Raw genomic sequence first — 26,534 nt, 5'->3', positions numbered from 1 at the left:
TCATCAAAGATGATCATCACATAATTTTGTTGTTACTATGTACAGCGTGCAAAACTTAAAAAAAATCTTTACATATATAAATTTCATCTTAAAACTCATTGCTAGGACTCTGAATGAAACTGTATACAGATGAAATGTGGATTTATAAGATAATGCTACATAGCCTCAGTTTGATTATAAGAAAATGAATATAAATAACCACTGGGCTACAGACCTCTAAAAGGCTTATATAAAATTATTATAAATGGTCTCTATATGAATAAAAAGCAAACATACCTTTCTTTACGTTGAATAATGATTTTTTGAAACCACATCTGTGACTATAAAAGTACCAATCCAATTAAAAGTGAAAAAAACCAACATTTTGGAAAAATTAGTAGTTGACTATTTTTCTAAGTTTGCAAAGTATTTTTACATACACTTTCTCATTTGAAAATAATTATTACTGAAATTTGAGTCCTATAGGTCTTGAAGAAAAAGCCTGTCCATGGAGGGGAAGGCATGCTGTGACTTTGTGGGCTCTTCTATTTGTGAGCACTCTCTAAAGGATTATGCTTTAAAGAATGAAAAGTAAGGTGATCTCAGACAAACTTTGGGATGACTCTATCAGTGGCATTAGGACTTAAGAAAACAAATTGTCATGATCTTTATATTTTTTTTCTAGCATGTAATAAAGTTGCAGTTAGCATGTCTATACATACATAATTTCTCTTATGTAGGAAAAACTGGAATGTATCATTTTCACCTGCAGATAGTTTCCACTTCCATGCCAGAGAATCCAAATGCACTGTCTCCTTCCACACAGACCACACGTTTTTCTGGATTTCTGTCTTTAGTCACCAATGCAGCAGCAATAGCGAAGCCCAAACCAACTCCCATTGTTCCAAAAGTACCAGCATCCAATCTATAGGGAAAATGCTCAAATGATTTCTTTCCTCAGAAGAAAAATTAACTCTACAGAACAGCAAGACTATAGATCTTCATAATCATTTCGAGCTTAGCCAATAAACTACTTGAGAAAAATTTGAAAGTCAGATAAATGCATTTCAAATCATTTTAGAATGAAAGTTATTGTACAATTGTCAAAGACAGTCAATAGAAAAATTCCATATGACTATAATTTCAAATTTTAAAATTAACTTTCACACAAAGCAGGAAACACATACTTAAAACAAAAAACTAATTTTGATCTTAAAATTAAATATAAGTTTACATTTATAAATTTATAAAGAAAATACATTTGTCCCATTAATAATAAACATAGTCATTGATACATTGAAAAATTTAGTGAATGTAAGTTAATTCATCAAGTACACATATATCCATGCACATAAATAATGGCAGTTATCTTAAAAGAAAATTTTGGTTTTTTTACCTATGTCGAGGAAGGTAGTTTTGAAGCACAGTCCGTCCAATGTCCATAGTATTTGCTCCTTCACTTACTATAATACAGTCTCTTGGTAATTGTTCTTGTACATGGTAGAATACTGTGTAATAATTCATAGGCAAGGATTTTTGCGATGCTAACTCCTAAAATTAGAGGAAATCATTAAAGGAGCATATTTAATATGCTTATAAATGACTGTCAGGAAGATATTTTTAATAATAACTTTTAATTTTCAAAATACCTGCAAAGATAAGTTTTCAACATTCACCTTTAAAAACCCTTATGTTCCAAATTTTTCTCCCTCCCTTTCTCCTACCCTCTTTCCCTGGACAGCAAGTAATCTGATATAGATTGTGCAATTCTTCTAAACATATTTCCACATTTATCAAGAAGGTATTCTGAGAGGACCAACTAATTCTTATTTTTGGAATTCATTGCTTTTCTACATCCCACTCTTAAAATCTTGAAGTCTTCTTCCAAATTCAGTTCACATCACCTTGTATATGAATGAGGTCTTTCTCCAAATGTAATATATCTGACCTCAACAAAATTATTGTATATTTATGCATTTATTTTTAATATATACTTATATATAACATACACTTATATGTGTACATATTATCTCCTCCTATCCAGTCTATTGTCTGAAAACTCTATGAGGCCTCACTCTGTCTCCATTAATAACTGGTGCACAGGAGGCATTTAATAAATGCTTCCTGGGGCAGCTAGGTGGCACAGTGGATAGAGCACTAGTCCTGAAATCAGAAGGACCTGAGTTCAAATCTGGTCTTGGACACTTAACACTTCCTAGCTGTGTGACTTTGGATAAGTCACTTAACCCCAATTGCCTCAGCAAAATAAAATAAAATAAATAAAAATTAAAAATAAAAATAAATGCTTGCTGATTGACGGACTCCTAAGATACATATATATGGATGGATCTGTAAAGAATAGTATAGTAAGTACAAAGACAGGATAAAAAGAGGGAAAGATCTTTTTCCTCCCCTCTTCTCAGAAAAATATGATTCATGAAAATGTGATAAGAGGAAAACTTGCTAGTTATTATTAATTAGAGAAACTGTCACTGACTAAAAATTTTAGCAGCTGACCTGATGAGTGAACTCCAAAGCTTGTAATGGTTGACATGTAGTGTTTTATTATTGCTTAGATTCCCAGAGCAGTCTGTAAAGTTACCCCACTCTGAAGATGAAGAAACTGAGGCTGAAAGAGCTGATATCATTTCCCCTAAAGCACAGTTGGTAAGCAGACAAAAGTGGGACTCTGGATTTTGACTCCAAATCTAGCTAGATCTCACCCAGTCATCACATCTGAGCATCTCCCCAAAGATTTCTCATTACCTTGGATGCTTCTTCATTGCTCTTCATTTTTTCTCTTAATACCTTCCACCATCCAGCATTAGAAGGATATTGCCATGGCCTTTTGTTGTATTGTTCTAAAAGCTAAGAAATAATCTTAAATTAGCATAAAAAAGCCTATATGATACACATATCATTTGTACTTTTAACTTTTTTTTTTAAAAGGAAACTATTTTTTTAAGTTAATTTTAATCTTTTTAAAAGTTAGGGTTGTTTTTTAAGTCAACTTATAAAGTGTGAAATTTATTATCATTTCAATAAAGAATCCCTTCAGATAGTGAAATGCTCGTAGGACAGGGTATATCATTCCATTTTTCTCCACACTTCCAGACTGACTTATCAAAAGGTAAAGCATTTCCTAGCTCCACACACACCCATTAATAGGCAAAGATGGAACTCCATCATCTCATTCCTAACAATGGACCAGGTTCCCCTAAAATCTCCAACAAAAAGAAAAAGCTCATCCTGATGTGGGGCAGTATTTAGTTTATAGTTTTCTATCCTGCAATCAAGATAAACACTATTATTTGACTATGAGAGCTATTCTGACAAAAAAGCCTAGCTAAACCAAATCCTCTTAAAACAGAAATTAAAATATTGCAAAAAGATCACCCGCAAAGAGAGAAGAGAATAAGAATACTAAGATTTGGACAGTCTCAAATTATAGGTGGTTGTTAAGGACCATGCCTAGATGAAAGGGCAGGTCAATTCCCCAAGAGCCTCCACAGCTGTGAATCATAAACTTGAAGGAGTTGCAAAGGAGCCTTTACTGACACAGGTGTTGCTTGTGGACTGGGAATGAAATAAATTGGAGGCAGAGGGAAGAGGAGAGAGGTCAGATAATACAATTGCCTCTCAGTCTCCTTGTATCATCATCATCATCATCATCATCATCATCATCATCGTCATCGTCATCAATCATCAATCATCAATCATCAATCATCATCCATCATCAATCATCATCATCATCCTCTCACATGAAGGGATTCATTCTGCTGATCTGAGTTGGATCCCCAGCATCCACTAGCAGGTGGCTCAGTATGGCAACTGATGGTAAATTTGCATCAATGGATTTTCTTTTTTTTTTTTGACTAAAGAAATACTGAGACTTCCTGTTTTCTGTAAATTACTGAAGGACTAAATAATATTCTTCTTGCACTAGAAAGCAAATTGGGGGAGGGGGAAGAAAGGGAAGTAAGAAATATTCACAGGTTACTATGATAGAAAAATCTTATGGTATATAATACCAAGAAATATGGTTGCCAAATTTCATTTGGAGCTCCCAAAGGAAAGCTTTTTTTGTTCTTAATTCATATAGTTTCCAAAAATTCCAAATTTGCAAGTAAATATGGATAGGAAGAGTTTTAATTTCATATTTCCAAGTGAGTCACATAGTTTGGATTTAACAAAAAAATAAACATTCATACTCAATTGATTCAAAAAAAGTTTTAAAGAACTGAAGGTTCTAAAAATGCCCATATAAATGATGAGGTGCGAGAATTGGGGTGGGAGATCCCCTCTGCTTGGAGGCGCAGGTTCTATGCGAATGAATTTGCAAACCCAAAATCTGTGTGGCAAAAAGGGATTTATTGGCACTGAGAAGCTAGCTAGCTAGGAAGACAGACTTCTTTAGTGAGCAAACCATCCTGTTAGGAAGATAGCAAAGGTTAACATTGAGAAGAGAATATCTTCACCAGTGGGCATGGTTTCTTAAGGTCTGCAAAAGATATCTGGGCATGTAGCCCTAGATATATTGGGGCTTGCTTTGATCTTTGGCCAGGAGATGGGGGCCAACTCCTGAGAGACTGATTTTCAATTCAATTTAAAATTGAATGAGATTACTTAAGTGGGAGTTTGAGCCATAGAGTTGTTTTGGGCAATTCAATGGAGGGTGATTGACAACATCTCCAATTGAATGAGACCACTTAACTGGGAATTTACAGGCTTTTCCCAGGGTCTGAGAGTGCCTCTCCCCCCACCCCCTCCAAGGGGACATGGTTTACATCCTGAGCCCCCCAAAAGCTCAGTTTATGTCATAAGGAAACTAAAACCAAGGTCTTACCTGTGCAGTGACAGCATTTATATCACCTAATAGAGCTGCAGCAGGTTTAACATTATTCCCCAGCTCTTCTGCACAGATATCAACCTACAATGAGATGCCAATAGTGGGAAAACAAGGTGAGTTAGTTCTTTAACAAGTATAATAATTCAATCAGAAAATTTATATTCAGCTCCATGTAATGAATGTTCATTATTCTTGAAGAAGGCTGTAGCAGGCAAAAAAAGTCCTACAAAAAGTGGCCTCTCAGCAAAAGAAAAAAACAACGAAAGCATGAAATAATGTAACTTGACCATTAGATTAGGTCAGTGTAAATGAGGCCTAGTTTTAAGTTTGTCTTCCTGAAACTCTGACACAGATTTTATTTCAGTATCTCCACACTGAGAGTAGTCAATGTGATTATTTCAAACCTGATAGAGAGGAAAGCTTTTATCAATTCTGTACAAATTCTACCTCAACCAACAAAGCAGCAACTCATTCCCATTTGTCTAGAAGTCAGAATTTCAGATGTTTGGGACAAATGGAATATAGATTTAGATATTAACCCCAAGATAAACAAAAATAGCCTCTGGGTGAACCCAAAGCTTTGTAAGATACTCTTAATTAAATTCAACTCAACAATTCAACAAAAATTTAGTAAAGGTGTCCCTGTATTTTCCAGCACTTGAGACACAAAGGCACCACGTAAAAAATGAAAATTGTCCTTGCTCCCCAAAGAATAGAAATAGCATGTACATAGGTAAGTAAATACAAGTTGCAGAGTAAACAAAAGTAATTTGGGAGAAGAAGGAATAGGACATTTGGGAGGACAATGAGGAATCTATGTAGGAAGTGGTACTTAAACTGAGCTCAGAGATCCCAAAAGGGGAATGTGAGGACAAAGAGCATCCTAGGCATGGAGGACAGCTCCAGGACATTAAGTCACGTATGGGGAATAATACACAGGTCAGTTTAGCTGGAAGAGTTAATGAAAAGAAGTAATGGAAATTAAGTCTGTTAAGACAGATTGTAACCAGAATGTGACAAGGCATCAATAAAATTTACACTAACAACTGTTTCCCCTCTTATAAAGACAATTCAGTATACTTGCACAAGTAGATTGAAAGTAGTACGTTTTTGCTCACTCTAGTTTTTGAAAATGGTTCCAATTAATTAAAAGGAAGCCTATCCAAAAAACATCTACCAACAACTAGTGGAGATTATAAGAAGATAGTACAAGTATTCTTAAAAAAAAAAAAAAACAACTTTCATTTAAATTTCTTTCCTACTCAGACCTGGATAATCTGCACATCAGCTTGATATCTTGGTGGGAGTCCAAAATGCAAAATCCAATTTAATCTGGCACCAAGTAATATGATTACATCAGCATGTTGCAATGCCCTGATAAAAGAATGAAAAGATAAAAGATGACAAAAATCGTATATAATAATTTAATGTTACATTAGTATTAATAAAATCTTATATGATACTTATTATTAACAATTAATATTTTAAAAGTAGTACACTCAATTTTTTGGAAAATCTAAACAGATAATTTGTCACTACAGAAATAAGTATAAAACCTATTTCATCTTTCATGCTAAAAATATTTAATTAAAATTCATTTATTTTTTTAAAGTATCTTTTTTGATCACTATGTTCTAAGTAAGGGAACACATTTAAAAAATCACAATTGATGTGTGTTCTATTTTCTCTGACTTCTCAATCTTTATTGTTACAAAGATTCATCTATCTGTTTTTAATTACTAAAACAATTTAAAGTCTGTTTTGGGGCTGAGAAAATGCTTCTGAATTAAGCTTGTGCTATGAAAACATCTATTCATCACAATCATGTTGTCCATGATATTACACTATGGAATTCAAGAAGTTTAGATTAAGATATACTGAGCCTCTACTTATAGACTTTAACTTAATGGGAAGATAAGATGATTATTTCAAACTATTCATTAGCCTCCTTCCTGTCATCATTCTCTTCTCCCTTACATCATCCAGCCTTCGCATCTCTGATTACGTCCTGTTACTGGCCTAAATGTCTTCAGGGTCCTTCAGGTACAAATATCTTGATGTGGCATATGATATCCTACACAATTAGATGCAACCTACTTTGCAGATTAATACCACACAAATTCCCTTAACAGTCTATGGTCCAGTCAAACTAAGTCCCTATTGTCATTTGTCTCTGGGCCTTTTCAGGGGATACAAAGAGAAAAACAAAGCACTCTACTCTAAAGGCTCTTGTTGCTACATTCATTTTCTAATCAGACTACATCTGATTCTATTTTTATTATCTCCAGAACATAGTACAACACTGTGCAAATGGTTGTTAAATTCAATAACAAATGCATTAAAAAATAATTTATGTAGGACAACTTCAAGGTCGGCCTAAAACATAAAAAATCTGAGTTAGGGTTATTTCTTATGTTCAGGTGTTTTTCAGTCATCAGACCTTCGTGGCTACATTTGGGGTTTTCTTGGCAAAGATGCTGGAATGGTTTGCCATTCCCTTCTCTGGCTCATTTTACAGATGAGGAAACTGAGGCAAACAGGGTGAAGTGACTTGCCTAGTCACCCAGCTAGAAAGTGTCTGACGCCAGACTTGCTCTCAGAGGAACTTTCCTAACTCCATGCCCAGCGGTCCTCTGTGCCACCTAGCTGCTTCAGATTATTTCTAGAGAAATGATTTTATAAATTTCAAGTACACACTAATTACTAATAAAAGCTTTCTAGATCTAAGTCCTATGAAATCTGATTTAATCAACAGCCAAAAAATGTAGAGAATGCAATATAGTTTGTGCACAATGCAGCAATGATTAATTATTTTAAGTAGTGTGTCAGTTTGTAATTTAGGTTATAGTACTTAAAGGCTTATGACAAAATCTGAATTAATGGAATAGTTTATAGCAGCTAAGGGGTACAATACATAGAGTGCTGAGTCTACAGTTCAAATGTGGCCTCAGACAATTTATAAGATGAGTGACTGGAAAAATCACCTGATCTGTTCTAGTTTCAGTTTCTTCAACTATAAAATAGGGATGAATAATAGCATCATCTGGAGAGGGTATGTAAAGTGAAACCATATTTGCAAAGTGCTTTGTACATCTTAAAATGCTATATAAAAACTAATTCTTATCGTCATCATCAACATCATTACTATGACTACAGTTTTACTGTCCAGGAACTAGGAAAAAAGATCACAGGATTTCAGCAATCCATGAAAAAAAATTCCTCTCTACAACATGGGTGGCAAACATTCAGCCTTGGCATGAAGACATCCAGTGAGGGGGTCACGTCTTCACCACCCTCTGTGATGGCCCATTCCACTTCTGAATCCCTCTACTTATCAGAAAGCTTTTTCTTCTATCCAACTATATTTGTCTCTTTGCTATTCCTAGTGGTTTCTTCCAATTCTGTATTCTGGGAACAAATAGAATCCAGCTCTTTCCTCTCTTCTACATCAAATATTTAACAACAGTTATTATGGCTCCCCCAACCCCCAAGTCTTTTCTTTCCTGGCCAAATATCCCCAGACCCTTCAATGTTCAGATGACATACAAAGTCAAGTTTTGAGTCCACTTGAAGGACTGGCACATGACTCCCAGTTGGCAGATACACAGCCAACAAGCTCTAAAAGTTTTTCATTGATCTCAGCAATAAGCACATTTATGATGTTTCCAAATATACTCCCTATTAACTTATTGGCAGGATGGAATGGTGGGGCAATTATGGCTCGCCACACATATTTTTTTCTTAAGCTTACTTCAATTGGTTTCATAATAACTGTCAAAGGAAGCCTATTTTCATTATACAGTAGAGCTGAGCTGCAGGGTGTTTTAGGACTGATTAAAAAGATGGGTGTGATGACATAATATTTTCACTCTTTCTATTAATGTTTGCTTGTATTTTTATTTTCTTCTTCTCAGGTTATTTTTATCTTCTTTCTAAATCCGATCTTTCCTGTGCAACAAGATAACTGTATAAATATGTATACATATATTGTATTTAACATATACTTTAACATATTCAATATGTATGGGACTACCTGCCATCTAGGGAAGGGGGTGGAGGGAAGGAGGGGAAAAATTGGAACAGAAGGTTTTTTTTTTAATAGCTTTTTATTTACAAGTTATATTCATGGGTAATTTTACAGCATTGACAATTGTCAAACCTTTTGGAACAGAAGGTTTTGCAAGGATCAGTGTTGAAAAATTACCCATGCATATATTTTGTATATAAAAAGTTATAATTAAAAAAAAAAAAAAAAAGATGGCTGTGATTTCATTGCATGATATTCTGTTCAATTCTTTTAATGAATTCTTCCTGGATTCATTAGGGTCATAAAAACCTAGATGACGTTAAACCACCTGTAGAATTTACAATTTGGCATCCCACCAACCTGGATCTGGCTGCAGCCACACAGTTGGGATGGTTGTCGGGAACAACACCTTTACCCATGGGTGTGGGCAAAAATGGCAAGCCACACTGCTCGACCAGTTTTCTGATGTTCTCTTCAGCATGTGCATAAGCAGCACCTGGAACCAGAACAAGAAATATGGGAAAAGCTCCTTGGGTAACCTTTGCGTAAACATCTCCTCTACAACTCATGGAGAATTACTTGTTTATACATGCCAGGATGTTTTTCTTCTTACCTCTTAAATTTTTTTTTTCTTCCTAACTTCCCCTGGCTGGAGGAGCAGCAGCCACAGAGGATCCTAATCCCTCAACTGATCAGCATGGAAGTTTTAATTTTCTCCACTTCTGATCTGGGCAGGTTCACCCCACCCCATTTAGGCAATCTGATGCCCTCCTTTGCTCCTCCATCCCAGAGCTCATCATATTGATTGTGGACTTAGTGCAGACACTTTATTACCATAGTCCATAAAGGACAGAGTTCCCGAGCTCAAGCAATCCACTAAAACCAATCAAAGCTTCTCCCAGGAGCAGGGATTACAGGCATGAAATACCACACCTGATCCTCCTCTCTCTATTAAGTATTATTCTAAAATGATTGCTATGATTTTGGTTTTCTTTTTAAATACTTGAAAAAAAATTACTTTATCTGAATTATCCCCAAATACTCTTTATCTTCAATCTTTTACTGATTCTGTTTTCACTATGCCCAAGTATCTAATACATTCATTGATTTTTCAGGCATAATTATTTTTCACATAGATGAATATAATACTAAGAACTTGGAGAAAGAAAACACATCAGTTAATTTTTATTTTCCAGACTTGTGATTTCCCGGTGAAGAAAGCCCCCATGTGCCTGCAAAGCAGTGCTCGTCTACATCTCATGGTATTTGGCCACTGAGAGTGAAGTGAAATGAAGTGAAGTGATGGATACCAGAGTAAGGCCAGTTCTCTAGCTTCTGGGGGCTCCTATGGGTGAGACTGAGATACCCAAAAATACTTAGGAAAAATGTCTGATTCAGAGAAGAAATTTGTAATCTACTGCTTTGTTCACAATTTTCTGAAAATCTTTTATGTGAGAATTTCTTAAGAAAAAAAAAAAACTCTTGGAATCCACAGGTAACCCTATCACATAACTAACACATGTGGTCAATGGATAAAAAAATTGTATTCCAATTTCCTATGGAATTGTTTGATAAGTAAGTGTGAGGCTAGGAAACTTATCCTGAGTAAGACACTAAAGTATGTCTGCCTCAATTTCCTCATCTGTAAAGTGAGCTGGAGAAGGAAATGGCAAACTCCACCAATATCTTTGCCAGTAAAAGCCCCTTATGGGATCATGAAGAGTGACTGTAAAAGAGTGACCAGCAAAGAAGACTGGAAATTTCCCAATGGAATTCACAGGCATTTTCGAGTTCGAAAATTCATTCATTACCTTTTCCGATGATAAGGAGGGGCTGCTTTGCGTTCCGGATGATGGATGCTGCTGCAGATACGGCAGAAGTATCTGCCATGTTAACTGGAGGGGGCAGGCAGCATCCCACATATCTGCCAAAAAGAACCTTCACTTGTGTTATCAAATAAAACAAGGGTCTTCAGCCTTCGAACACTAACAAGCCTGACTTCCTGGCCTGCCTTTGCACTGAACTGCCTAATGTTAGACCATTAAAGAGGAAGTTAAAGTGGGAAAAGGTCAAAGTTGGTCATTATATTTAGACATAATTTTTATCTATTAAATAAATGCACAATCATTGGTTTTTAAGTCAAAATACGCCTAAATAAGTTGGACTAAGAGGGAAAAAAAAACCCTAAGGTTTTATTCTATTCCTAATCATTTTCCACTGCATAGACGAATAGCATCACCTGAGTAGCGAGCCTGCTTTGTCTGATTTTCCCACCTACAGAAATGTTCCCTGGTAAATTTGGGCCTTAAGGAAGGAAACAAGGTTTTCTTCAGCACCCACTGTATGCCAGACACTGTGCTAACTAAGCAAGCACTTCTAAAATATTCTCTCAGGTGATGCTCACAACACCTTTGGGAGGTAGGTGCCATTATGATCCCTGTTTTACAGCCGAGGAAGGAAATAGAGTATTTTTTTTTTTTTTTTTTTGGTCAATACAGTAGTTTCTGATGAGATTATTCAGACAGGCAAACCAGCCTAGCTGATACAGCATGGTTCTCTGAGACAAAGAAAAAATTACAATGTTCTAGGCAAGTCAATATTATTACAGCCAGCCTTGGCTGCATCATCAGGGCATCCTAAGGGAAAGATGGGGACAGCAATCGCCAGATAACTGATACCAGCAATATTTCCTCAACTACTACCTACCCTTAGATCAAATGGAAAGTGCCCAGCCATACCCTGAATTTTAGGGTATCAGGAATAGCAATTTTGACCATAAATCCTGCTTCCTGCCTGGACCTCCAGTCATTATCAAGGGGAACAATCACGGTGATGAAAGGACTCATATCCCTCACACCAATGCCACGTGCTGCCCAGCTTCCACCGCCTGACAGGCAAGCCCGAGAATCCTACGAGAGGAACCACCTTCTAGCTGAGCCCCCATTGTCACTGCCCTGGGAAGCAATCCCCATAAAGATGAAACCAAGGAACTATTGCTGAAGCTCTAGGGCTGGAAAAAGTTCTTTCCACCAAAGTCCTTGACATTCTCAAATGCTTCGAGATCACGAACAGATTCGATTTTGTCAGTGGAACTGACATTAAAGCAGAGACAGGACCATCTGCTTTTGTCCTGCCCCTTTAACCCACCATGGGACTGACCTTTCCACCTGCCCCACAAATTTCTCTACTTGTTGTCTCTTCTAGGAGAATGTGACCTTCTTGAGAGTAGGGGCTTACTGGTCTATTTGTGCCTAGCAGTGTTGTGTACATTTTAAGTGCTTCCTAAATGCTTTTTCATTCATTCAATGAAAGGAAATGGGAAGGGCTAAATGGTGTCCTAAGCTTTTTAAAGTGGTGAACAAGATAAAGAAATGCAAGGGAGAATGAAGCAAGCATAACACTATTGTGGGTTGATCTGTTTTTTTTTGTTGTTGTTGTTGTTTTTTTAAGGTTGAAACAAAAGAGAGTCATGTACTGAAATGAGATTGAATACTATCCTGAAATTCTGACCCCAAAGAAGGCTCAGATGTGAGAGACTAATTTCTTTTTTCTTTCAGTAAACAGCTCTAGATGTAGATCTTCTATACTTCAAGGAGCTATCATTCCACCAGTATTGACAACCACTCTATCAACACAAATTCCAAATCAGGGAATGTCAGAGTTGTTACAGCTCCCCAAATATGTGTGGTGTATATATATATATATATATACATACACACATGGAGCTAGGATAGGCTTCAGACACAAGCTCATCAGGATTGTGCTTTACTAAGATGACCTCTTAGATTTGTTAACTTTAGAGAAAAAAAATAATTGTGGGTCACACTGAGATTATACAATTCTTTCAATGTAACTTTTTTTTTTTTTGGTAATTATCTGTATTTTCTATTCTGTATTTAAAAACACCATCTTGCAGTGGGATCCATGATCCAGTCCTTCTCTTCCATGCCAGAATTAGTTAGGTGTCAAAGTAAGACTTTTAGGTAGATAATGCTAGTATTTCACAATATAAAATAACCCCAATGGTTCTCTGAACTGACATAATCTCTGGTTACTGTGAAAAAACAAACAAAACAAAACTTGTGGAGAGTGTGGGTAACTACTTTCTAGAGATAACAAATACATTATTAAGTAGCTCGCTATTATTCTCTAAATGTTACAGTAGAATCATTTTATTGGGGGAAAAAAAGAATCAAAATGCCCTTTCTATTATGATCCTTTTAACCAAAAGTTGAATTCAGATACTTTCCATAATCACAGAACCTTAGAGCAGGAAAAGTCAACACAAACCATTTTACCCACAAAGGCAAGGAATAATTGACCCCCCCCGAGGTAAGGTGAATAGTCCAAAATCATGTTGGTGGCAGAGCCTCATCTCTAGGTTGAGCCCTTCCTAAATCCTTGGCTTTCTCCTCGATATAATCACATTCATCATCAGCTTGATCTAAATCTTTCAGAAGCTACATCATGACATTCAAAATCAGCATATTCCCACACAAAATGTGAAAAGCTAACATAGAAATACAATAATAAAATGAAATTAGCCTCTATGCAAGGCTCAATTTAATTAAAAGGAAATAGGCTTAAAGGATTAAAGAAACTTAAAAAAAAAAAAAAAAAAAACCTTGATTGTTATTTCTTGTAAGGTAAGTCAAATATCTGGAAATACTTTAATCTAATTAGAAAAGTTTCACTCTAACAATTACTCACTTTATAGAGCTTGCATTCACTTGTAAGTTCACAAAGTCTCCAGGTATGTCAACATAGCAGGCACCTGGTCGACCATAAATACTGGTTCTCACAGCCTAAATTTATTGCAAAATAGTAGAGGCACATATTAGTATTTTTAAAGATCTTAATCTACATGATTTTATTTTATTTTCTCTTTTAATGTTATGAAATGAATAATTTTCTAAATTTCCCAGCTTATTTAATACTATATTAGTAACACAGGTTTCATGTCCAAAATGAGAGATCTTTGAAAAGGTAACAAATTACACTGAGCCCACAATGGAAAATAATAATTATGGCTCACACTGAAGCCTTGCAAGCCAGATTTGGAGAGGAAATATAGCCTATATTTGGACCATACTGAAAATTAGAGTAAAAGTAGACAAATGAATTATCTAGGATGTTGGCCTTGGGATTTGGAAATTCATGTGGATCCCACCTCAGACCTATTAGCGGGACCCTGGAAAAGACAGTGCACCTCTCTCTCTCCCATAGTTTTCCCATCTGTGTTACTGTGACAATCACAAACCCTTCAAGTGCTAATATAAAGGCAAATTGTTATTATTGGTGGGGAAAGCGAGGGAATATTTCTATAGCACCGACTATATACTACGCCCTGCACTAAATGCTTTGCAACTATTATCTCACTTGATCCTTACAGCAAGCTTTTGATATAGGTGCTGTTATTCCTATTTTATAGCTGAGGAAAGGGAGGCAAACAAATGGGGGAAAAACCCAATCAAAAATAGAATGAAACTAAAATTTCTCTCCAATGACACTGTCTTTAATTAAAAGGAAGATCAATCTACATTACTGAGGTCTTAAGTCTTATTTCTCATTATTTTTACTCTTAAAAATGACCTACTGTCATGAATTCACATTTTTGCATTCAAAAATTTTTATGCTGTCTCCCCAGCAAAGGTAGCTGTGGCCTGTCAACTCTGTGGATGAATTTCTGTGCCTCACTGTTTAGAGTCAGCTCAGTATGGAATTACCCATATCAAAGTTGGTCATCAGCATTTCTCTTGTAAGGTAATATTAAAAGTGTTCATCATTTACCTCAACTCTTTTCTCAACTATAAAGAGTATTACCAGTATGGAACATACAGGTTGGGACCATGGAAGGTGAACAAAATATTTTTTTATGAAGAACTTTTGTTCTCTGGTGCATATTATGCTGTTTCTTTAATCAAGAGAAATGTTAAACATCTTTAAAAGATGCAACAGGCAAAATTAATAGTCCATGAAAAGCAACTCATTTTTAAAGTATCTGGCAATGTTCCTATTTGTTATATTTTACTAACTGGAAGGACATTAACAAGCTTTCAAGCATTAAAAATAACTCCCAAATTATGGACAACTTACAATTCTATACCATACCTTTTCAATAACAAAGGGAATAGCTTCTACACTGCTTGGTCTGACAGACAGCTTGCAGTATAATCTACAAGCTTCAACCTATATACAAAAAAAGAGAAAGGGTTCAAATTCAATCCACCAACCACAATATTCTTCTACATAGAAACAAAAATAATAATCATGGCTTTCCATTACAGTAGCAAGTAACAGAATATAAATGGTTAATACCCCAAAATAATAATCAATAGAACTTAAAGATTAAGGCTCTGGAAGCAGAGGGCCTGGATTCATACCCTGCCTCCTTATCTTTGGGCAACCATTCTGGGCATCAGTTCCTTTGCTATAAAAGAAAGGATCTGAACCACAAAACCTTCTTAAGTCCTGTGCAGCTCTATGAAGAAGCAACAGTCTTTTGTATTAAGGACAATATTTCTAAACTGGCAAAGAGAAATCTGAAATCATCTAGTATTTCCACTTTTCCAGAACTCAGCGTTTCTCCAAACATCAAACTCAATCATGGTAAGTATAAAATGCTAGGAAAATATTTTAAAGCTGATAGTGAGATAGAAGCAGGATCAAGGATTCCTGGAAGTTAAAGAACAAGAGGTGTAGGTTAAATGTGGATGTCTTCCACGGTTGCATCCTTGCCCCTCTCCATTTCTCTGTCCTGTTCTTTCATAGTTTTGATTATCACCCCAAGGCAGCCAAATAACTTTTTGCTAGAAGGATACATTACCTGCTCAGCTATTCAGTAGTCCAGTGTGACCCCGGACAAATTTATTTACTTCTCAGCCTCAATTTCCTTATCTATAAAATGAGGATGCTGAGTGATAGTATTTACTTTCCAGGCAATCAGATCAGTGAAAAAAATTAGGTAAAGTGCTTTGCAAACCTTGAAGTGCTATGTAAATGTTGACTACAACAATGAAAATAATACAGTAAACCTCTTTTAGCATGTTGGTCACACCTTCATATAAGGATTTTTTTTGTGTGTGTGTGTGTCTTATTTTTAAAGTTGTATTTCAAAAATGAAGTCAATTGTTATTTAAAATTAAGTTGTTTTTGTTTCTTTGAATTGATGAATAAAAACATTCTTTCAGGTTAAATATTCATTCAATATTTACTTTAAGAATCATTCATGTCCTGGGGATGTGAGCCACCAAATAAAATGTCCTAAATCTCTGTTTCTTTCCTAACTTCCAGTCTGGCAGCACTAACAGCCTGTGGACCACTCCACTTGGCTATCCTACCAGTCCCCCATACTGGTCAGGTCAAAAACAGAACTTGGGGTTGTTCCCCAACCCCAATTATATTGACCTCTCTTCTCAAGTTTCAGTCTTCCCAGGCCCTTGACCGTGATCCTATCCGACTCATCACTATTCCTCCCCACTAGTGTCTCAGCAGTTGCCAAGTCCTAATCTTTTTATTTCCACATTGCCCTTTGCCCTTTGTCCTCCTCTCTACTCACAATGCTCACAGGCTGGCTCAGATTCCCATGATCTTTTATCTGCACAGTTGCATCAGTTTCTGTGTCTCCTGCTCTGATCAGCCTTCCTGCACCTACCCAATGCACACATTTGATGAAATTGCCATTTGTCCTTCCTGCTTGGGTTCATCTGCACAAAAACCTTTGGCCCTTAGGCATGCCTGGTGTCTGTCTCTGATCTGCCTTCTTCAGTTTTATCTTCTATTACCAACAAGAAGCAGCATCTGTTAAGTGCATCTATCTGAAGGGATGAGACACTCATTATTCAAGTGGTTTTGTGATTTCACTGATTTGGAGTTTCACAGCCCTGCTCATCCACCACAGGGTAACAAACTAATGTGCTAAAGATTTCCTCAATTTTTTCCTGCTATTGGAACACTTGTCTTGGACGCCTGCTGGCTCTCACCCTCACCACCAGCCTCTCTTCTCTGCCTAAACCATTATTTCTCCAAGACTTTTTTTTAGTACTTTCTTCTTCAAAGTTCCTTCCTGCCTGTGGCTCACTCCCATCTGCCACGTACTTGTCCAGTGCTCTCTATATGACATTCAGTTTTAATTCTGCAGAGACAAATTTATTCCAAATCTTGCTGCCATCCAGCAACTCTGGTAGAATGTTGATGTTAAGTTAAGACAGGGCTTCCAGGAAGCTTGAAATTATTAAAGAAGCCTTCCAAGTTCCTGAAGGCAATTGAGCAATGTTCTCCTGTTTAACTGTGCGCCTAACCCACAGGAATGCAGCAGTCTTGCCTTCCTGAGACACCCACCAAGGGACGAGGCTGCCCATCCAAATGGATATCACAGGCTAACAGACACATTCTTGGTGTTTCTGTATGGATGCTTCTAGGAAGCTTTGCAATATTCCAGGATTTAATGTATCCCTCACAAGGACCCCCAGAGATGGCATTTCAGCATCCATGAGAGAATCCCTCTGTACCCTGGATTCTTCCATGGGTCTTCTGAGTCCTAGCCACAAAACACTTTTGTCCTAGAATTCATCTGAGCATTAAGATAAGAGAGTCATTCATCAGGGTTGCTTCTGGTGTTTTTTAATGAGATTGCAGGCAGTGAAGCAATATAGCAAAACACTGGTAGGAGAGGAAACATCAGAGGTTTGAAATCTTTTGGAAGTCGAGGAACCCATGTTATTCTCAATGTTTTTTGAATTTCTCCCTCCCCAAAAGTTTACACAATTAGTATCAAATGATTAAGAAAAATACATTAAAAAAACTACCAACTCCAATAACATTTTAAAATTAATGTGTATTCTACTTGAATTTACAAGAACATCTATATATTCCTGAAAAAGACTTAACACACATAGATGAAAGAGAGGATTTATTCAGTCCCCAGAAGGCAGGTTCACTTATTTGTGGATTTGTGTGTCTTTCTGCATGGACTCATTTTCTCCAAAGTCTGCAGCTCAGACACAAGCAATGGCATTAAGGAATAAGACTGAATTTTACACTGAATGCTACATGCTACATGAAGCTAATTATGGCCAAGTACCTGGGGGAACTCCTGGAAGGCTCCCATCATTTCTTGATTACAGTCAGAAGATCCACCAACAACAATCAGAGGCCTGAAATAAAATATTTTAAAACAAAGATAAATTTCCTAAAATTCCCCTGAGTGGTTGATTCTAAGAACGATAAAAAGGAGACAAGCTGAAAAGCTTTGCACTAAACATGTCCAACCTGAGTAGACGGCTGAGTGTTAATAGAGTAGAGGACATGGGGGGGGAGGGAGAGGGAGAAGGGCTTGAGGTACTGTGAGGGATCTACGAGACAAAAAGACAGGAGAACAGCATCAAATCATATATTCCTCATAGAACCAAATGGAGGGTTAAAGTTGGGAGACACTTTAGAAACAGTGGAGCACACAGAAAGATCAAAGGACCTACCCACCGGCTTCCCAGGGACAGGAAGTGGCAGGGAGGACATCTGAACACAGGGCCTCTGATGCCAAAGCCAGTGCTCACCATACTCTCTCCATTTCATCCATAAAACAAACATTTATTCAAAGAAGTCCTGTCATAACAATGTCATTGGGGAAAGAAATGTAAACACTTCTTGTAGAGTGAGCTCTCAGAGGGCCAGGGGATGCCTGAAAGGGAACGTGACTCAGTCTGGTATTTCCCATAGGTGATACTCTTCCGCCTGAATCTCCTCCCAGGGCCACCAAGCCAGAGCAGGCCCTGTACTACTGCAAGAGCCTCCCAATTCTCTTCTGACAGCACGGGTACTGAGCAGGTTACTTTCCGGCTTCTTGCACACTGGTGATTCCCTAGCCTGCTGGTTGGTCTGTAAATCCTTTCCTGGCCAGGCCAGGCTGGCCTCTGGAGTGTCCATTACACACTGCTCCCTTTCACACATGGGGAGTCCAGGCAGAGGGGCCTTTTGGATGTGCCTCCCACATGATATTCCAGCTCTCCTCTCTGTCCCTTTCCACTAAGGGTCCCCTCTCCCCCCCAGCCAAGCCAGGAGCACTCGAGGTACCCATCTGGTTTCCTTGTCTGAGGCCCAGGTCAAGTGCACCTTTTATATTACTGATATCATTACATTTGTCTCATGGTTCTAGTCCTATTAGCAATCTCCCCAGCTTTATGTATTTAACTGCTTCAATGAGTATACCTAGGTCATAACAAGAAACACTCCAGGCTTTCCTTCAGGCTACATGGCATTTAGAACTAGAATCCTCCTATCTGAAAGATAACCCTTGTCCCTTTTAAACCATTTAAAAAATTTGCTCCCTTTGTTTTTATATCACTTTCATTTCCAAATATGTCTCTCTTCCCTTAACTAGAAAGTCATGCCTTGTAACAATGATTAAAAGGGGGGAGAGGAACTTCAGCAAAAAAATAAGTAACATTTCGATCATGTCAGAAGAGATACAACATGACCCCAACACAGCCCTCCACCTCTGTAGAAAAAGAAAAAGGAGAATATTCTTTCCACTCACTTTCCAGGTCAAACTTGGTCACTATGATCTACAATGCAGTCAATTTGGGTTTTTGATTCTGTTGACAGTATTGGGGTCATTGTGTGCATTGTTTTCCTGCTTTCACTCACTTTCCTCTTCATTAGGTCATATTCTCCTTTCCATTTTTAGGTCTTTATTCCACTAGCTTTGTCTTCCAAAGAAGATCGAGTCCAAAGCTAGAATGTTACTTCCTACAAAGAATGAATAATGGCCCCAAAACATATAAAAGCCAGTGTCAGATGGATGCACTATCTTTCAGTCCAAGGACTTCTGGCATTTTCATACACTCATGGCTACATCCTCATTTTAATTTCATTTCACAGTGATCAAAGCACTGAATACATCAAGGCTTTCTTAAGCCTTTGGATAAGGCCCTTCCCTACTCTGGACAACAAATTCTTCTCAGATAAGAAATAAAGGCCAACTCAAGTTTCTTTCAGCCCCCAAATCTGGGCAAAACTAGTGAGACTGAGGGTTCACTCTCTTGAGGAGTAGTTCTCTTTACTATGCATACAATCACATTTAGTAAGGATTTAAAAAAAATTACTGAACTTGGAAAAAAAGATTTAATTTAAACGGAATTACCAACAGTTCATGTTTGCATTTGCCATTCCACCGAGTGCATGGATAAGACCTGGACCAGAAACCACAAGGCAAACTCCTGGCCTGAAAGAAAAGCATAATGAATTAGGAGGAGTGTGGGTATGATTAATATATATATATTTATTTATATGTAAATATAGATTATATGTAGAGGGAAAGCTCCTTAGATCTTAAAAGTGCCAAACAAATGTTAATAACAAATCACTTTATAAACAAACATGCAAATCTCCATGGAAATTTCAGTGTTATTTTAGGCCTTTTTCAGCTGTATTTCTACTTAGGAAAGAGGAACCACACCAGAGTATGTGACTAAGGTTATTTTGACCGCTGATGTATGTTCCTTAAGAACAGGAGACTTCATTTTTCTCTTTGGATCTCCAGAGTTTTTAGTACAACACTCCACATGTACCAGGCACTCAAATGCTTATCAAGAGAACTGGGCTCCTTTGTGAGCAGAGTATTTTAAGGAAATTGATGAGTAAGAGCGTTTCCAAAGAATGGAAACCAGAAGGGTAAAAGGCTTTGAGTTTATGAAACAAAGGAGGTGCCGAGGTGTTTGGTTTGAAGAAGAAAATCTTGTCAAGTGTCTGAGAAGCTGTGGAATGGGAGAGGAAGCCTGGCTGCAGGTGGTTGTAGAGGGTAGACTTGAGGGCCAGAAGTACCCCTCCTAGGTTCCCCTCCCTGGAGGTCTGTAGAGGCCCAGTACCCAGTCACTCTTGGATCTTCACATTGGGGATCATGATTAGGCCCCTCACAAAGGCTATGTTCTGTAATTCTGGGAGTATGAATTTTCTATTCTAGATTAAGACAGGAGTCGGAGGGCCTTGGATCAGATATTTCTAATAATATCTCAGAGGAACTGTTTTAGCAGCTTGGAGAAAAGCAGCTGGAGGCAAGATCAATTGGGAAATTGCAATACAGATAAGAAGGGACAAGGGTCTGAATGAGGCTAGGAGCTATGGGAGTGGAAAGGAGCTAGATCCAAGAGACAGGCCATGACTTAGCAACATTCAGGAAGGTCGCTTTGGTGGAGCTGGTGAAGTAGGAAACGGGAAGTCAGGCGTGACTATGAAATCTGAGTAACTGGGAGGATAATAGTGCTCGCTATTTTATGAATCAAAACACTCAACTATTATTTAAAAATCATCAAGAAAAATGGAAAAGATGAAAACAACTGTTTTTATTTATAGGATAAAGAACAAGATTTACTGGGGGAAAACTGTTGGAAAAGCCAATATTACTTGTTGTTCCCAGGTAACAACTGGCACCCAGACTGGAAGCAGCCTCTCACCTGCCAGATTAGGCCATAGACAGAAGAAAGGTGAGTTTCAAAGAGAGGGAAAGGGCAAGGAGGCTGATTACACACATGTGCTGGGCCCTAGGGAGGGGGACCTACTGTAGTGTGGCCAAATCTCCACCCTTGTGCCTCTGGCCACTCAGTCAGCTGTAGCCCTGACAATGGGAGATAATAGCATCAATGTGACAAATCTGATTCACTGCAAGGTTTCACGACCAGAACACAGATACAAAGGCCATTATCCATGCTGAGAACATTGATACTGGTACTGGTCAAAGCGATCCAGTGAAGTGGTTCTGGGAGTTTCTTGTGACTGGCCAAGGATCCTACTTAATCCTGAGCTCAAGGCATAGCTTGCTTAGGAAAGGGGAAACACACCAGAGTATGTGACTAAGGTTATTTTGATTGCTGATGTATGTTCCTTAAGAACAGGAGACTTCATTTTTCTCTTTGGATCTCCTGCTTTTGGAAAGCAGAGTGTCCCTGTTCCTCACCCTCAGCACAAAGGTGCCACTGTCACCAATTCTTCCTGACAAGTAATGTTTCCACTGTAAAACAGACCCTGGATTTGCTCAGTTAGCTATGGTTACCAATGAGAACAAAATAGAAATGTTCACGTTACCTGCCTGTTAGGTATCCCACGGCTGAGGCAGCATAAGAAGCCTAAGGAAAACAACAAAGACACTCAAGACATATTGGCACTCACTTGGAACCATCTGAACTACAATGCTGACCCATTCAACTTGAAGTAGTACACATCGAAAGGCCATTTCCACTCTTCCCCCTTGTTACGATCTCAAGCTTAGCAGTGGGCCTGGCACACAGTATATGCTTATTCAATAACTGACTGATTGAAAAGCTATTTATTGCAAACTGAATTTAATTAATATTTCCTGCCTGTTTTTCAGCATTTTAAGATTGACTGGCAGTTAATCATTTTTGACTACAACATTAAAGTAGGGTTTTACATTTAAACTCTGAACAAAACATTGGTCTTGCTAAATCTTGACTTTGCAATGTGTTCATTGGGTACTCTGTGAGTCTGGAAGCCTAATTCTTTTTTTTTATTATTATTATTTATAGCTTTTTATTTACAAGTTATATGCATGGGTAATTTTTCAGCATTGACAATTGCAAAACCTTTTGTTCCGACTTTTCCCCTCCTTCCCCCCACTCCCTCCCCCAGATGGCAGGTTGACCAATACATGTTAAATATGTTGAAGTATAAGTTAAATACAATATATGTATACATGTCCATACAGTTATTTTGCTGTACAAAAAGAATCGGACTTTGAAATAGTGTAGCATTAGCCTGTGAAGGAAATCAAAAATGTAGGCAGGCAAAAATAGAGGGATTGGGAATTCTATGTAATGGTTCATAGTCATCTCCCAGAGTTCTTTCCCTGGGTGTAGCTAGTTCAGTTCATTACTGCTCTATTGGAACTGACTTGGTTCATCTCATTGTTGAAGAGGGCCATGTTGGAAGTCTAATTCTTTACATATTGCTGCTACTTTTATTTATTTTCAAGGAAAACTAGCCAAGTATGCTATTGATGTCATCTTACTGCCAACAATAATTTCAACACATGGTAAATGTGCTGGCCATTTCAGAATAAACTGAACTCCAAAAATAAGGCCGTGCAAAGCATGTTAAAGATAATCCATTAAATAATTAGGCATGGATCCCAGTCCTCATCACTCTTTCAAGTGGAGGCTGATTGAGACATCTCCCAAAGTTAGTGCATACTTTGTATTTTTAATACATTTAAACACATTTAAAAATCTAGTCCAAACAAGCAAGTCATTCTCAGCCTGGGGCTGGGGGAAAGCACATCACACCACATTCTAACAACATATACACAACCCATAGATTGAGAAGCACCATGTTTTCATAAGAGAAGTGTGAGACCCAGATTCAGGAAAGACTTCACTTCCAGGTTAATGGCCATGGACACTCAGAGGCTCCCCTGCCTCAACTCCCTAACTACTGTTTAACTATCAAAGTTAGATGATTTGTTATTGGTTAAGACAATGATAATAGGGATAGCCCCTTCCACACCAGGCTGCTTTCACCCTGGATCACCTACTGCCCCATTGGGTAATGGGTTCTAGAAAGTGACCACTCACCTGCCCTACTCTGGACCCCACTTTCCAATTCTTCCCCATTAGAATGAAAACAGTAGCGAGATTACCAGGCCTGGAGTCAGGAGGATTCATCTTTACCAGTTTAAATCCAGCCTCAGACACTTGGTAGTTAGGTGACCCTGGGCAAGCCACTTCACCATGTTTGCCTCAGTCTCCCCACTACAAAATGAGCTAAAGAAATAGCAAACCACTCTAGTATTTTTGCCAAGAAAACCCCAAATGGGGTTCCAAAGAGTTAAACTGTAATGACTCAACAACAAATCCCTATTAGAACATATATTGTTTGAGGGCAGGAACCCTCAATTTCTGTATTCGTATTCCTTCTGAGCATAGTACTCAGCACTGAGTAAGTACTTAGTGCTTTTACATTCATTCAGTCACAAGAACTGCAATACTTAACTTTTCACAGGGTTGTTGGGAGGATCAAATGAGATAATATGCATAAAGTGCTTTGCAGATCTTAAAAATTTATATGACATGAGCTCTATTATACATTGAAATTGGACAATAAGGGGAACATAAAACCAGTGAAAATAGAGTAAAACCATGACATTGTGAAAACTTATCTGGTTTTAGGGTTAGGAGGCCTATGTTTAAGTTCAGGACTAACTTGAATCATTTTACTGGAGGAAAATCAACTCAATTTTCAGAGTTGCAGTTCCCTCATCTGCCATACAAGAATAATAAGACTTATACTATGCCCTGCTTATATTTATATTTTCTGAAGAAAATATTCCTATGTAATATTTTTTGCAGAGCTGTCATTTCTTAGAACTACCAGAGAGAATTGTCCTTTATGTCCTTCTGGTGAGCCATCTGCCTAAAGTACTAAAAGGTTAATTTGCCCAGGGTCATACCGCAGACAAGCATCGAGTCTGAATCCAGGTCTTTCTCACTGCAAGGCCATCTCCCTATTTATTAGATTATATGTCCTCTCTTACAAATAAATATAATTAATAAAAGCAAATTATTATTGTTCTTGGAACATCACATATAACAGTAAGTTTCCTGTGGAAAAAGACAAGAAATTGATTATGAAGTAGCTTTAAGATCATATGAAGATACTGTATTCACTCAAAGAATGAATGTCCCTTAAACCTTTCTGTTTCATTCATAGGATCACCTATTTAAAACTAGAAAGGACCTAAAAAAATCATCTTGTGCAACAGCCTCATTTTCTGGGGAGAAAATGGAAATCCAGCAAGACTAAAAGGAAGAAAGGGGTAGAGATTGAACCAGAGTTCTCTGTCTACAAATCCAGGATTCTCTCTATTAGACTACCCTGCAAAGGAAATCTAACAAGTGAAATTCCCAGCCATCTAATGGTCCATAGGAGGATCCAAGTGAGAGAGCTTTATTGTAAAGACCTCACTGCTTTATAACTCCTTTATAACAGCCCTTTCTGGCATAACTGTTCCACTCAAAGTTCATCAGCACAAACAGCCTGAAGCAGGAATATCTATAGAGAAAAGACTGGTTCTGGGAGCTCTGAACTGCCGTCCTGGAAGTCACCAAGAGCCACTTTTCACATATGTTCAACGAGTAACCTTGGGCAAGACACAATGTTCTTGAACTTCAAGTTCCTCATCTATAAAAGTATTAAAGCTGTAATTCCTATTGAGGCGATGCCCATCAATTGAGAAATGCTGAATAAATTATGTATGTGATCATGATGGAATATTGTTCTATGGCAAGTGATGAATAGAATGCTCTCAGAAAAGCCTGCAAAGTCCTCCATGAACTCAAGCAGTGAACTGTGCTGCATACAAAGTAAGAATAATACTGTAAGATGATCCACTATGAATGATTTCACTATTCTCAGCAATACAATGATCCACGATAACTCTGAAGGACTTTGGATGAAAAATGTTATCCATCCCCAGAGAAAGAATTGATAATGTCTGGAGACACATTGAAGCAAGCTTTTACAAAGTAACTCACATCACATTGATTTCTCAATGAATAGTAGGGGATGGGGAAGAAAGAAGGGAGAGGATTTGGAATTCAGAGTTTTAAAAATGAATGTGAAAAATTGTTTTGTCATGTAGCTGAGGAAAAATTAAATACTAAATAAAATTTCCAAAAAAAAATAGCAACTGTAATTCCTACTTCATAGTGTTGTTGTGAGGTTCAAATGTGGGAATGTATGTGAAAAGCTTTGCAAAGTTTAAAGTGTTTTATAAATGTCTATGTGCTGTTGTTAATGTGGGGTCTGCTCATTTATGTTTAAAAAATATTTTGATAGCTGTATTTCAACTGGTTTCCTTTGCAATTACATATGATATATATACATATACATAGATGTGTATGAATGTATGCACACAAGCACGTAAATACATCTATACATATTATATAAACACACAAGTACATTTACGCACACACAGAGCATCATTTCACTACACTGCCGCTGGCTCATCACTTTGTCTTCCAGAAGGAGCCGCATTTTGACTTGAGTGCGAATCCCACCCACGATGGTCTGCTGCCGTTGGGCCAGTCCCCTCCTTTCTCTGACCTCAGTTTACCAATCTGTAAAAAGAGAGGCTGCGCTAGGGGCCAGCTGGTGTTGGGGGGAGGGGGCTCCCACTCACCGCCTGCTCGTTCCTCATGCCGACGTACTTGATGCCCACCGCCTGGGCAGCCACGGCGATCTCGGTCACGGGGATGCCCACGACGCCAAACATGTACTCCACGTTCTAGGGGCGAGAGGAGCAGGTGGTCGGCGGGGGCGTGGCTGCCCGCCCCCACGCCGTCAGTTTTCCCCTCCGGCTCCGAATCAAGGACCCCACTCCACCCCCACCCTTACCCGTCGTGGCCTAGGTCCGCGAAGAATTCCCCAGTGACCCTCTAACGGGCTCGCCCTTCCGCGCGCGGGTCATTCTCACCTGTTTTTTCAGCGCCTGGGCAATGACCTCGGCGCCAGACACCGTCTTTAGGTTCTCGCTGTCTCCCGCCACCCGATTCGAAGCCATCTTCCCTCAGGTGACGGCTCGGGCCGAGAAGGGAATCCTACGCCTTTAAACCCTCCTCCCTTCGCCCCGGGCCCGCTATCACCAATGGCCAACAGCCTTTTTTATGATTG

General features: G+C 38.1%; 1 protein-coding gene across 2 annotated transcripts in view; it reads right to left on the bottom strand.

Annotated features, from left to right (window-relative positions):
• HACL1 (2-hydroxyacyl-CoA lyase 1) overlaps positions 1–26,521 on the bottom strand; it is a 72,351-nt gene extending 45,830 nt beyond the window's left edge. For both annotated transcript variants that reach the window (XM_051963117.1, XM_051963116.1), the window contains exons 1-14: positions 26,338–26,521; positions 26,044–26,148; positions 21,933–21,973; positions 19,996–20,076; positions 17,938–18,010; positions 14,967–15,044; positions 13,566–13,660; positions 10,667–10,779; positions 9,216–9,351; positions 6,097–6,202; positions 4,826–4,909; positions 2,746–2,847; positions 1,376–1,530; positions 746–904 (exon numbers count right to left, since the gene is read on the bottom strand). In XM_051963117.1, coding sequence (XP_051819077.1) covers positions 746–904; positions 1,376–1,530; positions 2,746–2,847; positions 4,826–4,909; positions 6,097–6,202; positions 9,216–9,351; positions 10,667–10,779; positions 13,566–13,660; positions 14,967–15,044; positions 17,938–18,010; positions 19,996–20,076; positions 21,933–21,973; positions 26,044–26,148; positions 26,338–26,424 — 1,415 coding nt within the window. In that variant the 5' untranslated portion in view covers positions 26,425–26,521. The remainder of the gene's footprint in view (positions 1–745; positions 905–1,375; positions 1,531–2,745; positions 2,848–4,825; positions 4,910–6,096; positions 6,203–9,215; positions 9,352–10,666; positions 10,780–13,565; positions 13,661–14,966; positions 15,045–17,937; positions 18,011–19,995; positions 20,077–21,932; positions 21,974–26,043; positions 26,149–26,337) is intronic.
• Positions 26,522–26,534: the final 13 nt, after the last annotated feature.

The sequence above is a fragment of the Antechinus flavipes genome, chromosome 5 (genome assembly GCF_016432865.1).
Source record: "Antechinus flavipes isolate AdamAnt ecotype Samford, QLD, Australia chromosome 5, AdamAnt_v2, whole genome shotgun sequence".
Taxonomy (NCBI): domain Eukaryota; kingdom Metazoa; phylum Chordata; class Mammalia; order Dasyuromorphia; family Dasyuridae; genus Antechinus; species Antechinus flavipes.
Note: the sequence above shows the minus strand (reverse complement) of the source record. Positions and strands in the feature narration are given on the sequence as shown.